The sequence below is a fragment of the Dreissena polymorpha genome, chromosome 10, assembly GCF_020536995.1.
Source record: "Dreissena polymorpha isolate Duluth1 chromosome 10, UMN_Dpol_1.0, whole genome shotgun sequence".
Taxonomy (NCBI): domain Eukaryota; kingdom Metazoa; phylum Mollusca; class Bivalvia; order Myida; family Dreissenidae; genus Dreissena; species Dreissena polymorpha.
Window position 1 is genome coordinate 32,717,680 of NC_068364.1, and position 15,088 is coordinate 32,732,767.

Below are 15,088 nucleotides of genomic sequence, written 5' to 3' on the forward strand. Positions count from 1 at the left end.
GTTCAGATTTAGGCTGTTTGCTACTCATCAGTATCTAAGGGTTGGAAATGAAGCCTTTAAAACTTTAATCTAGTAAGAAAGGTCTTTAAATAAATATTACTTTCCGAGTGACTACAAATGCTTCAAAATACATATCTAAGTGGTAAAGGGTTAATGTTGGTCGTTATTATCATTACAAACAGATTTATTTGCAAATACTGCCACATCATTCACATCAAAGTTAGGTTGACATTTGTGATGGATATTTTTTAATTAAATATTATATGAACTGTGATCTGAAAAATTGGGCTTAATACATGTGTGTAGGGTTGTCCCTGATAAGCTTGTGCAATGAAATATTATGTTAAAGTGGAAATTGCAAAATTATCTTTTCCTTGATATAAAAATTCGTTACAAGGGCACCGCATAACGGGTGCCACGCTCGGCTGCGGGTGCAGTTTTGAATAGATGAAAGTTTGTAAGAATTTGTTTTTGTTTTTATAAGAGGTCACATGCAGTGACCTTGACCTTTGACCTAGTGACCCAAAAATGGTGGTGGCATGTAGAACTCATCAAGGTGCAGCTATATATGAAGTATCAAAACTGTAGGTTGAAGCACTTTGATTTCAGAGCCAATGTTCAAAACCTTGACAAAATGTTAAGGTTTTAGAACGACATGGACGAAGGACACGACGAGCTGGCTATGACAATACCTCAGATTTTCTCGTAAAACAGCCGAGCTAAAAAGAATTACGATTCTCTAAGGTGAATCATGACAAACATAAGAAAAATTTAGTTTAACTTACATTTCAAAATATTGATAGTGAATTAAATGTATATTATTTCATTATTGAATGTGTACATACTTAGATAAAATAGTTCCCATACATAATCTATGCTCTACAACTCATCCTTCATAAGTTCTGCGGAAGAACTAACAGCACAGTATCTGAAATAGTCAAGATCTTGGTGGAGTGTAACCTCTCAATGAATGTCTCTTAAGCAAAGGGAGGTAAAATGTATAATACATACCTTGGAGTTTATTCTTGGGTTGTCCCTCTTTGTTCGCAATTTGATTGTCATAGTAATGATACAACTTCGGGTCTTTAGGGGTAAACCTGAAATAGTGATTAAAAAAAATATTATAAAGTAATTATCATTATGTTTCCATAAAGACAATATGTTTTTCTAAGAATTTATGTTTTAAACCTATTTATTTAAGCTTGATTGCATCGAAAGCATAAGGGTTATCTTACCTCTCTCGAGTCTGTTTCCTGAGTATAACCAGTACTTGGTATCTTTTTTGGGAGGTCCAACCCATGGCCTATCAGTGGCTAGGTGGACAACAAACCCACTACCCCACATAGACCTCTGAATCAAGATGTTGTATGAGCCGCGTTCTGACAAAACTGGGCATAATGCATGTGCGTAAAGTGTCATCCCAGATTAGCCTGTGCAGTCCGCACAGGCTAATCAGGAACGACACTTTCCCCTTTTATGACATGAATTCTCTTCTTAGCAAAAATCCAATTTAGGCAGAAAGTGTCGTCCCTGATTAGCCTGTGCAGACTGGGACTTTACGCACATGCATTAAGCCCAGTTTTCTCAGAACACATGCAGTTTTCCCAAAAACACTTTGTTTCTTGACTTTTCCACTTCAGTGTAAAAGTTGAATATGGTTCATTTGTTCACTCAAACTGCACATTTGTATATAGCTTACAAATTTGATATAGAGCGTGAGTACTAGTGACTAAGAATACCATGCAGGCCTTTTCCTGGCCATTTTGGGAACAAATCATATATATTATATTTATATAATTTGTAAGATGTTTATGAAATAATCGTTGACACTTCTTCTAAAAAGAAAAAGAAAAAAGGGGATTTGTTTTTTACAATTTTGGTTTGGAATTGTGATCGGGTCCGTTTTAAGGCCTTTGTTTAAATACAAGGAAAACCCTAGTCCCTGCATGTCATTATATGCTACATTATGTTATAAAATGTCTACGTTACGATAGGGGCATTTTTTTGTCATTTTTACCATAGGATTTAAAAAATTGTATATGCCCATTTCAAATCATCAGAAACAATGCTCTTCAAGTCTGAATATTGTACACAAGTTAAAACATATTTATTTTTAGTTAGTTTAGCTCGCCATGGCATAATGGATATGATGTCCGCCTAGCAACCAGGAGGTCATATGTTGAATCCCCACTGTAGGAGCTTTCTTTAGATCTCCCCCCCCCCCCTAAGACACCAGACGTGAGTACTGGTTCTACCAAGGAAAAGGATTTGAGAGCGTTTCAATAAGTCTTTCTATGCTGAAATAAATAGGCTTAAACTGAATGGTGTACATTGTAACACTAAGGAGAAAGTATTTGGACAAGTTTGCGTCTATCAAGAGCCTGCTACAGGTACAGACACTGCGATTTTGTTTGCCCTATTGGGAAAAGTACCGGTACCACCTAAATTGGGAAAAATTAGTGCAAAAAAAACACACTTAAATTGGGAAATTGGTGTATTTTATTTGTTGCTAACAAATGCTTTCAAATTGATAACTAAGTGTTGTCAAATTGTTAATTTTCTATTATCTGCATAGGGAAATAAACTAAACGTTGCATTTTATAAAACATAGATATATATATATATATATATATATATATATATATATATATATATATATATATATATATATATATATATATATATATATTTGGACAGCAATTGGGGATTTTTTTTCCCTATTGGAAAAGTGCTGTTTCGGGTACTTTATAAAGAAGGCAAAAAATCACTGAGACAGAAAGGCTGATATTGTCCATGGTGATTCCAGTATACCCGATTTACAATAATGTACTTAGTATTGTGGGTATACATAGAACATTTAATACTGATGTCATTAAAAAAAAAATCCACAATTATTTAGTAAGGACTTTTGTACACTTAATGATATTTCAAGATTTCTGGCTCATTATATACCTTAAGATAATGTCTATAAATGATATTTTATTTGATAATTGAAAGACACTGTTTTAACTTACCACCATTTGATGGTGAAAAGAATATCATCTCCAGATCCAAAAGACATTTTTTAAACTTGTTTTCAGTGTACTCAATAATTTTCAAAGATAATCCAAATACTAATTCTAAAATCTTGTTTCCAAAATATTTTTAAAAATCTCTTTGAAATTCTTTCCCTCACTTATTTTGTAACTTTCGCAGAGTAAATGAAATTTATTCAAAATGCAAATGTCAATGCTCTTAAAAAAACAACCCGTAAATCTCTGATTTATATACAAAATAATTTAAAACAAACAACTCATTAAAATAATTGACAAGCGTAATCTTTCAGAAAATACTTCTTATATACTGATGTTTAAATTTTGTCTTTAGTTCAACAAACTGATAAAGTTTGTGAACAACCAATTTATTTTGTCATTATCATACAAAAGCAGAGCTATTCATTTATTTATTACTTAATTCTTCTGTTTACGTTCAATGTGGACATTTAAACCGTTTTCAAACAAAGCAGCCTTTAAACACTTCAGAGACAAAATGCCCTTATATTCCATGCATTAATACATTAATTGTGCATACAATGAACGTTTGGCCAAAAACAGATAGGAATAGTACTGTGAAATCATTATTATTTATGAGACATTCATTTTCATACATTTAGCTGATTGACCGATCCATGAATTTAACACAAATACATTAGAAAATGACCAACACAAATTCCAAGTACTTATTCCAAAATCAGAAATCCAGAAATATACGTGTCAAGGTTAAGTAGTTAAAAAAAACAAGAGATGTGTGTTTGTCTGAAACACAATACCCCCTACTGCGCCGCTTTGAAGCCATATATTTGACCTTTGACCTTGAAGGATGACCTTGACCACTCAAAATGTTCAGCTCCATGAGATACACATGCATGACAAATATCAAGTTGCTATCTTCAAGACTGCAAAAGTTATGACCAAGGTTAAAGTTTTGGGACAGAATGACAGAGTGACAGAATGACAGAGTAACAGAATGACAGGCCAATAACAATATACCCCAGATCATTCGATCTGGGGGCATAACAACACGAAATTTAACCCATTATCACTTGGATACATATTTTGACGTGTTTGAAATCCCTTAGAAAGTTAAATTTTATCAAAGACCTTTCTTACTAGATTCAAGTTTTAATGACTTCATTTCAAACCCTTAGATACTGATGAGCAGCATACAGCATACAACCTGAACAGACTGTCAGTTACTCTCAGCTGTTCTGGTTTTATGCTGTTTGCACATAGCCATTTTCACTTTGCTTCTGAGTGAAAAGGGTTAATGCTGACAAATATCAACATTTTTACAGTAAGTGTCAGGTTTTAAGTTTTGTTTAAACATATTGTGAAGATTGTGAAATGCTCTGTAAAACAGTTGCACATTATAAAACACTCTGTTGTTTGTCAAATAGATGTTTGTAGGAGGATGCTAGTCTTATGGTCATTTCCAGTTGAACTGCTAAGAAGTACACCAGCGAAACATTATTGTCAACAAAAATAATTAAACATATTTATCATAACACTGACCAAGGCAGTTGAAATGAGACTTAAAAGTCTGTTTTCATGATTATGAAAACGTTTTACACAATTTAGTTAGGACCTTTTTGCTGTAGTGAATTAAGGACTCACACTTGTGATACAACAGCAACTTGACTATCAAACATGACCACAAAGGATGTAACCGCCACAGAAAACACAAGTCCACATGGACAAATACAATAGCCAGTTTTTTTACAACATTTTGGGAAAGGGGTCATGACCTTTGGATTGGGCAACATTGTGTCTTTTTTACTAAAATTGGGAACAAGTGTTTTGTTTTGTTGTTCACACAAATACTTAAAAATTGAGAATAAAAGTGTTTTCAATGTAATATTTACTTAGGTTGCACTTCTATAGCTGGGTAGGAAAATCAACTAACAGCAAATGTTGATTTTTTACATTATTTGTTGAAACCTTTATTTGGGAATTAAGGGCTATATTTATTTGGGAAAATATATCTTTAGAGATTGGGAATGGGGACAAATTTCAGCCCAAATTTGACCACCGAATACACTGAACATCCCAACGTCAATATGGTCAAATACAACAACACATTGAGTACTGCAGAGGATATGGAACTGTAGTTGGTCTGGATTTCAGCCCAAATTTGACCACTGAAAACACTGAACATCCCAACGTCAATATGGTCAAATACAACAACACATTGAGTACTGCATAGGATATGGAACTGTAGTTGTTCTGGATTTCAGCCCAAATTTGACCACTGAAAACACTGAACATCACCACGTCAATATGGTCAAATACAACAACACATTGTGTACCGCAGAGGATATGGAACTGTAGTTGTTCTGGATTTCAGCCCAAATTTGACCACCGAATACACTGAACATCACAACGTCAATATGGTCAAATACAACAACACATTGTGTACCGCAGAGGATATGGAACTGTAGTTGTTCTGGATTTCAGCCCAAATTTGACCACTGAAAACACTGAACAACAAAAGGTCCACATGGTCAAATACAACACAATGTGTACCGCAGAGGATATGGGACTGTGGTTGTTCTGGAGCCCTTGGAGCCCATGGAGCCCTTGGAGCCCCCACTCTGAGGCAGAGCAGGCAGGTCCCCGAAGCTGTCATCGCTGGCCTCACTTCGGGCAAGAATTTTGGAGACATTGTTTTAAATGGTGAATGATGCAACAAGTGCTTGAATGTGTATTCTTACATTACAGTGCTTTCATTAATTTACAGAATGAAAGTGAATTTTTATTTTTACATGACAGTGCTATTATTTAAAAATTGTAAATTGAACTTGTATTATAATATGACAGTGCTATAATTTTAAGATTGTAGATTTAACTTGCTATTATAGCATGACTTTGCTTTAATTTGAAGATTGTTAATAGAGATTTTGGTCTTAATTGACAATATTGAAAAGATTGTAAATTTTATTATTATTAAAAATTGACATTGCTTTAAATATAAATTCATAATATGCATTATTTTATAGATGAAACAAAAAAGGGAACAGGATTTTCCAATAAAATCACAACAATATCTTGATTTTATTGGTGAAAACGCACACAAGTGTGAAAGTGGCAATCTTGAACAGTGGCAGAGTTGAAACAGGTGCTGAAATTGGTACTGAAATTACTGACGAAATTGACAAATGAAGAACTGAAAATGTCAAAGCAGTAACAGAAACACTACAAGTGAAGACACAGGTACTGACAATTCACAATACTGTTGTTACTGGTACAGGTAATACCGTCAGTGAATAAAGGGTGCCAGGAATCATGTGAGTGTGGTTAGTGGTCACCATACTGGACAGGTGAGCTTTCCTCCTGGTAAATCATAGAGTAATTACGGTAATACCATCAGTGAATAAAGGGTGCCAGGAATCATGTGAGTGTGGTTAGTGGTCGCCATACTGGACAGGTGGGGTTTCCTCCTGGTAAATCATAGAGTAATTACGGTAATACCGTCAGTGAATAAAGGGTGCCAGGAATCATGTGAGTGTGGTTAGTGGTCACCATACTGGACAGGTGGGGGTTCCTCCTGGTAAATCATAGAGTAATTACGGTAATATAGTCAGTGAATAAAGGGTGCCAGGAATCATGTGAGTGTGGTTAGTGGTCGCCATACTGGACAGGTGTGGTTTCCTCCTGTGGTTAGTGGTCACCATACTGGACAGGTGGGCTTTCCTCCTGTTACTGGTACAGGTAATACCGTCAGTGAATAAAGTTAGTGGTCACCATACTGGACAGGTGGGGTTTCCTTCTGGTAAATCATAGAGTAATTACGGTAATACCGTCAGTGAATAAAGGGTGCCAGGAATCATGTGAGTGTGGTTAGTGGTCACCATACTGGACAGGTGGGCTTTTCTTCTGGTAAATCATAGAGTAATTACGGTAATACCGTCAGTGAATAAAGGTTGCCAGGAATTATGTGAGTGTGGTTAGTGGTCACCATACTGGACAGGTGGGGTTTCTTCCAGGTAAATGTGAGTGTGGTAAGTGGTCACCATACTGGACAGGTGGGGTTTCCTCCTAGTAAATCAGCTTCCCCCCAATATCCAAGTGGTTAGTGGTCAACATACTGGACAGGTGGGGTTGTTACTGGTATAGGTAATACCGTCAGTGAATAAAGGGTGCCAGGAATCATGTGAGTGTGGTTGGTGGTCAACATACTGGACAGGTGGGGTTGTTACTGGTACAGGTAATACCGTCAGTGAATAAAGGGTGCCAGGAATCATGTGAGTGTGGTTAGTGGTCACTATAATGGACAGGTGGGGTTTCCTCCTGGTAAATCATAGAGTAATATCCAAGACCACACCCCATACTGGATAGGTGGGCTTTCCTCCTGGTAAATCAGCTTCCCCCCCCAATATCCAAGACCACACCAAAAATTAAAAACATCTTTTAATAACAATTTAATAGCTGAATATTGTAGCTATAATTCAAAATTTGTCCCACCTTTCCCAAGTCTAGTAAGTAAATAAAGTAGGAAAGCTGGGACACACTCTGGGTCCCCACACCATGAAGCCTTAAATGTGGAAGGACCTCATAAACTTCAAAAATACACACAAACAAACTCTGTGAATAAAGCCAACTTGTTGCAATGCTGGAACTGTTGAAACTGTGTTGACAACCCAGAACATGTGCAAAATGAAAGCAGCAACAATGAGAGTTTGGAAAATCCATCCCAGACCACAGCTAAAAAAATAGTCCTAACTGGAACTTAAAATCAACAGAATGAGGATAAGGTATGTGGATGAAGAGGAACAGCATACAACAAAATGATACATGACATGGCAACACAAGATCTCATTGGAATATTTTGTAAAGTCTCAAGATTACCAAACCTCAAGGAGAAACAATACACAAAACCTCATAAAAGGAATTCAATGTGAAACAATACATCAAACCTCAAGAAAAGGGATTCAATGTGAAACAATACAGCAAACCTCATTAAAGGATTCAAGGTGAATCAATACACCAAACCTCATTTAATGGGTTCCAGGTGAATCAATAAACCAAACCACACAAAAGAGATTCAAGGTGAAACAATACAACAAACAATGAGAACAACAACAATCCATACAACAATACTAATATACCTGGCAGATAAGTCATCGTTATCATTCACAACTTTCCCACCAGAATCAGAAGTGTCAATTTCATCACCGAGAAGATCTTCTCCTGCCAAACCTTCCAGTTCATCATCAACCAATTTCATTTCCAATCGGTACTCACTCCCACTAGCTGCAGACTCAGGAGAACTGTCCAAGGCTCCAACAGATGCAGGAGAATTATTTGACGCCTTATTGAAACTCTGGTTAAAACTTTCCACAACAGCTGTTGTTGTACTCGCTGTCACTACAGTTTCCTGGGTATTTCCTACCTCAGCAGAACTTTCCACAGCAACTGGACTATCTATTGCATCCATGGCAACAGAATCATTCTCATTTTTCTGAGGGATCTTCGTAGAACTGCTCAATTCTGGGTAAAAAACTGCCGGCGGGCAGGTAGCGGACCGCTGAGCCTCTTCTTTTATAGGCAAGAGTTTTTTGGAGAAAAGATCTGGGGTCAGCATTTTTCTGTTGTTGTCATGGTAACCAACAGGTGACATGATCATGGTCATGTTAGGGTCACATTTGGGAAGTGTTATAGGCAAGGGGATCTCAACACTCCATGCCCTTACGAAATCTGCCTGACTTGTATTGCCCAATCTAGGAAAGTAGCACAAATGAAACATACATGTGTAGATACATAGCTTGTTGTTGTTGTTTTTATGAGTGTTTTTTTCATTAAAAAAATATGGGGGTCTGGTGGTGTTCGGGGGAAAAAGCTTTTATGACTCCGAACAATCTATGAAGAAGGCATAAATGAAACACACAAATGTGTACATACATAGATGTTTGGTAGCATTTGAAAAATTTGACCTTCATTATTACCCATTAAAAAAATCAATGTATCAAATTCAAAACAGCATTTTCCTTTATGCTGTGACAATTTCAGATAAGCAATCCTTGTTAAAAATCAACTAACTTACTGAAGGATTATAGTTAATTATTACTGAAATTCAATATCCCTCAATATTTCAGCATCGTTTTGGAAAAACTGGTCTTAATGCATTTGCGTAATGGTCATCCCAGTTTGCACAGAGTGCAAACTGCACAGAATAATCAGGGACAACACTTTCTACTTTTTTGGATTTTTTTTAAAGATGTACCTTCTGAACAATAATACAGTTTAGGGAGAAAGTGTTGCCCCTTATGCATTAAGCCCAGTTTTCCCAGAACCAGGCTTTTTTTTTCAGTATTAATAGTTTGACTATGATAGAGCTAGCAGGCCTGATAAGCCCAGCCTCATTATTGCAACCCATGGTCACTGTCTATTGTAAGTTATCAGCTGCATAATACATCTAACCACTAGTGAAGCCTTATTCTGGTTAAACGGGGCTTATTGCATGTGCATTAAATATGTCCCCAGATTATAATACATCTAACCACTAGTGAAGCCTTATTCTGGGTAAACGGGGCTTATTGCATGTGCATTAAATATGCCCCCAGATTATAATACATCTAACCACTAGTGAAGCCTTATTCTGGGTAAACGGGGCTTATTGCATGTGCATTAAATATTTCCCCAGATTATAATACATCTAACCACTAGTGAAGCCTTATTCTGGGTAAACGGGACTTATTGCATGTGCATTAAATATGTCCCCAGATATACTACATCTAACCACCAGTGAAGCCTTATTCTGGATAAACGGGGCTTATTGCATGTGCATTAAATATGTCCCCAGATTAGCCTTTGCTGTCCATAACTTTCTGCCTAGACTGGACTTTTGCTGTCCACAACTTTCTGCCTTGACTGGACTTTTGCTGTCCACAACTTTCTGCCTTGACTGGACTTTTGCTGTCCACAACTTTCCGCCTTGACTGGACTTTTGCTGTCCACAACTTTCCGCCTTGACTGGACTTTTGCTGTCCACAACTTTCCGCCTTGACTGGACTTTTGCTGTCCACAACTTTCCGCCTAGACTGGACTTTTGCTGTCCACAACTTTCCGCCTTGACTGGACTTTTGCTGTCCACAACTTTCCGCATTGACTGGACTTTTGCTGTCCACAACTTTCCGCATTGACTGGACTTTTGCTGTCCACAACTTTCCGCTTAGACTGGACTTTTGCTGTCCACAACTTTCCACCTTGACTGGACTTTTGCTGTCCACAACTTTCCGCATTGACTGGACTTTTGATAAGAAGAGTCTTCCTTTACATACAAAAATCCCTAACAGCGTAAAGTGTTGTCCCAGATTAGCCTGTGTTGACTGCACAGGCTTATCTGGGACAACACTTAATGCACATGCAAAGGTTCACCAGAATGCAGCTTTATTGTTATTCGGTAGCGGCATAAACCTAACTACTAGTAATACTCTAAAACAAAACATTATTTCATTCTACCTGCCACTTCTTCGACTTTTTCTGCTGGAAGTGCTGCGGTCAGAAATGGTGGAGAATCCATCGATGTCCTGGAACTTCTTCCTGCGAAAACTGGCCCTGAACGATAACAATGCCAGCACATTATAACACGATACTGTACTTTAATATGTATTAAGTGCAGTTTTATACCCTCTTTCAATACGACAAGTTGAGGCAGGTAATCAATCAATACAATACTATTTACTTGTTCAACCTATCGTGTAATAGCAAAATTGCAGCCACTTGTGATTTGCCATTTTTCTTTATTATTAAAAATTTGGTGCTCGATTCATATGGTTGTGTATAATACATTGTAAAGTACGGTAATTGGTGATAACAGCTGGTAACACAATCATCAATATTATCACTATTATTTCAACAAAGTTACTAGTGTTTATTTCGTATTAATATTTGCTATAATCTCGTCTGTATTCGCTACAATTTATTTTAGCTGGATGACCTTATTACAGCACCTCTTAGAAAATTCACAAGTAGTAAAGTCGAGATATAAAGTAAACTTTAATACAAAATAAATGCTGGTAACTATTTTAACATTTTATACAGGTAATTAAGGGTATAAAACGGTTAAAAATATCAGTCTCTGCATGGACGTTGCCATCTGAACTATCACATGATTACCTCCTTTGGTAATAATATTCAACTCTTTCACCAATATATGTTAGACCACATACTCCAGTACTGGTTCTACTCAGAAAAAACACCTAACAAGTGTATCATGTGAAGAAACAAGGAATATTTGCGATATGATTTGAGACTCGTTCTTGGAAAACTGGACTGAATGCATGTGCATAAAGTGTTGTCCCATATTAGCCTGTGCCGTCCATACAGGCTAATCAGGGACAACCATATGCTTTTATGAAATTAGTTTGTTTAAAGAAGGTCTTTTTTAAACAATAATCCCGGCTAGGCTGAAAGTGTTGTCCCAGATTAGCCTGTGCAGTCCATACAGGCTAATCTGGGACAACCATATGCTTTTATGAAATTAGTTTGTTTAAAGGAGGTCTTTTCTAAACAATAATCCAGGCTAGGCTGAAAGTGTTGTCCCAGATTAGACTGTGCAGTCCATACAGGCTAATCAGGGACAACCATATGCTTTTATGAAATTAGTTTGTTTAAAGGAGGTTTTTTCTAAACAATAATCCCTGCTAGGCTGAAAGTGTTGTCCCAGATTAGCCTGTGCAGTCCATACAGGCTAATCAGGGACAACCATATGCTTTTATGAAATTAGTTTGTTTAAAGAAGGTCTTTCCTAAACAATAAGCCAGGCTAGGCTGAAAGTGTTGTCCTATATAAGCCTGTGTGAACTGCACAGGCTAATCTAGCACAACACTTTACGCACATACGTTATTAAACCCAGTGTTCCCAGATCGTGGCTCAATTGACTATTGAACATACCCTGTTTCATTGCGCTTGCTTCTTGAAGCCCACTCCTTTTTGCCTGCAAATAAAAAACATCCCATAATTGCTTGCAAAATAAAAAAACATCCCATAATGTAAATTTCCTTCTTCAATTTAACTCTTTCCCTTTTAGATACTCCTATAGTGCCTTGGAAAATCAAATACAATTAAAGAACTTTCTTGATAGATTCATGTTATAAGGCTTAGTTTACAACTCTTATATACAAGCAGCAAACAGCATAAAACAGCAGCAAACAGCATAAAACCCCAACACCCTGAGATTTACTTGCTGGCTGCTCATGTGTTATGCTGGATGCTTTAAGCCATTTTCACTTTACTTCTGAGCAGGAAAAGGTAAATAAGATATTAGAACACATTATTTCAGAGTAGTTAAATTGTTTACTAGATTTTATCAACAAATATTGAAAAAGGTTGAACTCAATAAAGAAGTTATCTTGCTTTTCCAAAAAAATCATCTGAAAATTGAAAGAAGAAAACATTTTTTATAAATAATTTATAGCTATTTAAAAAGAAAATAATTAAATTAAAGTTATACAGTTATTACATATAAATAAATAACATTATCACAGCAAACATAAGTTAATATTATTTCACATGGAGCAATGCACAAAGTATATTAATTCGGAAAATGTTATTTCACATAGAGCAAAGCACAAAATATATAGATGCTGAAAATATGATTTCACACCCAGTAATGTAAAAAAACTGCTGAAATGCTGAAAATGTTATTTCACACACCCAGCAATGTACAAAACATTTAAATGTTGAAAATATTATTTCACACGCAGCAATGTACAAAACATTTAAATGCTAACAATGTTATTTCACACGCAGCAATGTACAGAATATTTAAATGCTAATAATATTACTTCACACCCAGCAACGCACAAAATATATAGATGCTTTAAACAATGTTATTTCACACCCAGCAACGCACAAAATAATTATAGATGCTGACAAAGACAAAACTTAGAAATTATAAACAGTTAAATACAAATCAAATTAAAAAAACTATTATACCTCTGTAAATTCAATCTTTCATTGACCAAACATGGTATTGTGTTATTCAAGCAGTAAGTGTGACTTGCCCATACCATATATTGTTACGCACCTCTGCTTTGAGGTATACCGTATTAATGACTTGATTACTTATAGCTTTCAAATAGCTGTTAATATAGTGTTACGCTTGTTCCATCCGTTTTGAAATATGACACAAGTCCATAGAAAACGTTCAAACAATAATTTATTCATGCGAAGACAATAATCGCAATAAACTTCGTGCGAAGACAATAATCGCAATAAACCACCCGTTAGACAGCAACACAATGTAAGTGATTCCTAACCGCCAGCTTCCCGGTAATTATACTAGGGTAGTATTTACAAAGTTAATGGCGTGTGACGCACAATAAGTCAGTTCTGCGTCCTTTCAGTATTTATGTGTAAATAATACAATACAAGTGTTAAAATGCTTCCAAAATCAGTGTTACTTAATGTAAACAAACTTCAACTTACTGGATTATTACTATAAACTTATGTGATAATGACTAAAAGGTATTTACTTCGAAAAATGAATGACTCTTAACAAAAATTACGTCTAATAGACGGTCTATCCTAGATCTTGACTAAAACTCAACTCCTTTTAGACTTTTTGTTTAATACTGATGACCAAAATTGGTCAGTGACCAAGATTCTGGGCAGTGACCAAGATTCTGGTCATTAATGACCCGAATTCTGGGCACCAGTGACCAAAACTGGTCAGTCACGTGACTGACCAAAAATAATGACCCAGAAATTCGAACGTTTCATGACGTCGTTTACCAAATGTCATAACAATGAGACATAATGGCGCCTTATTTAGAAAAACAATGAAAAATACAAAGTATTCAAATGGATGGCTAACTTCTAGACGAAAGTTCTGGTGATGTTTAGATTATATAGACTCAGTTGTGTACACTTGTCAATTGGTTTATAAAGTCACATAATGTTACCAGAATGAACAACTTAAAAGGCAGTCATTTGAAAAGGTAAGTGCAACTGTTACACCTGGGGTGTATCATTATTAAATACAAGTGATGAACATCTGGCAATTCCTTGGACATGTAGCCTTGGACAAACATAACATTGGCGCAGGCTTTTTTTGACAACACGGCTATCAGCTAAGCATACTATGTTAATAAAAGCTCAACAATTGGCAAAATTCTCTCAGCAGATGCACTGGTATACCAAAAAATACTTAAATATCTTGAAAACCTAGCACTGAACCTGATGGGGTAGCCATGTTGGACCCTCGAGGCGTTATTATCACAGAAATCGGTCTGTTTTCCCTTTCTTCCTCCTTTACAGGCGGACTCGTATGTTCTTCCTCGCTTTCTATTCCCATACTTTGAATAGTCTCTAATCCCTGAATAGTCTCCAAACCAACGAGGTAGTTATTCTCTAACACCGGCAAACCCATGCTGTTAACATGTACATGCACGTTACGATGAATCAAACCTGAACTCTGATCTTTAATATTTTCTAAATTTTCCAATTCATTCAACAGTTGAAACTCTAAATCTCCTAATTCATGCTGCATGCGTGTTACGTTTTTGTTACCATTAGTCTCAAAAAAGAAATCATCGACTTCACCTTCATAATCAAGATTCGAAACATGTTCCACATCAAACATGTTATTGATATCATCCGATATCTGACTATGCCGTGAGCTCTGCAGATCCAAATGCGACATATTTGACATGGTCATTTTCTCGGAGAAATGCGACGCTCCGTATTCGCTCACCGAGACTGCTCCACTCCCGATTGCACTATCAGCAGACGACACTTCCTCAACGTTACGAAACAGGCTGTCCTTTGTCATGAATTTCGGGAGCGGCCCCACCTGCGATAAACTTGATAAATCCGTCAAATTTCGCTCATTCAATCTCAGATCTTCGAAGGACTTCTGCGGTGAATCGCCGCCTTTCATATATACCCTGTTTATTGAATTGCCGACACCTTTAACAAGCTCTTCACGATCGAATCTGAAGTCTTGATCTTCATTAAAAAGGGCCAACGGGTCTTTCATAAAGGGGCTGACACTATCATCATACTCCTCTGGTATCCGACGCTCGAGCATAAATGCATCGTTTTCAATA

At 36.5% G+C, this 15,088-nt stretch overlaps 1 protein-coding gene across 2 annotated transcripts in view; it reads right to left on the reverse strand.

The window, feature by feature from the left end:
• Positions 1 to 15,088, reverse strand: part of LOC127847206 (uncharacterized) — a 50,449-nt gene that overhangs the window by 31,076 nt on the left and 4,285 nt on the right. For both annotated transcript variants that reach the window (XM_052378958.1, XM_052378956.1), the window contains exons 3-5: positions 11,931 to 11,973; positions 10,497 to 10,592; positions 1,012 to 1,097 (exon numbers count right to left, since the gene is read on the reverse strand). In XM_052378958.1, the coding sequence (XP_052234918.1) occupies positions 1,012 to 1,097; positions 10,497 to 10,592; positions 11,931 to 11,973 (225 nt within the window). The remainder of the gene's footprint in view (positions 1 to 1,011; positions 1,098 to 10,496; positions 10,593 to 11,930; positions 11,974 to 15,088) is intronic.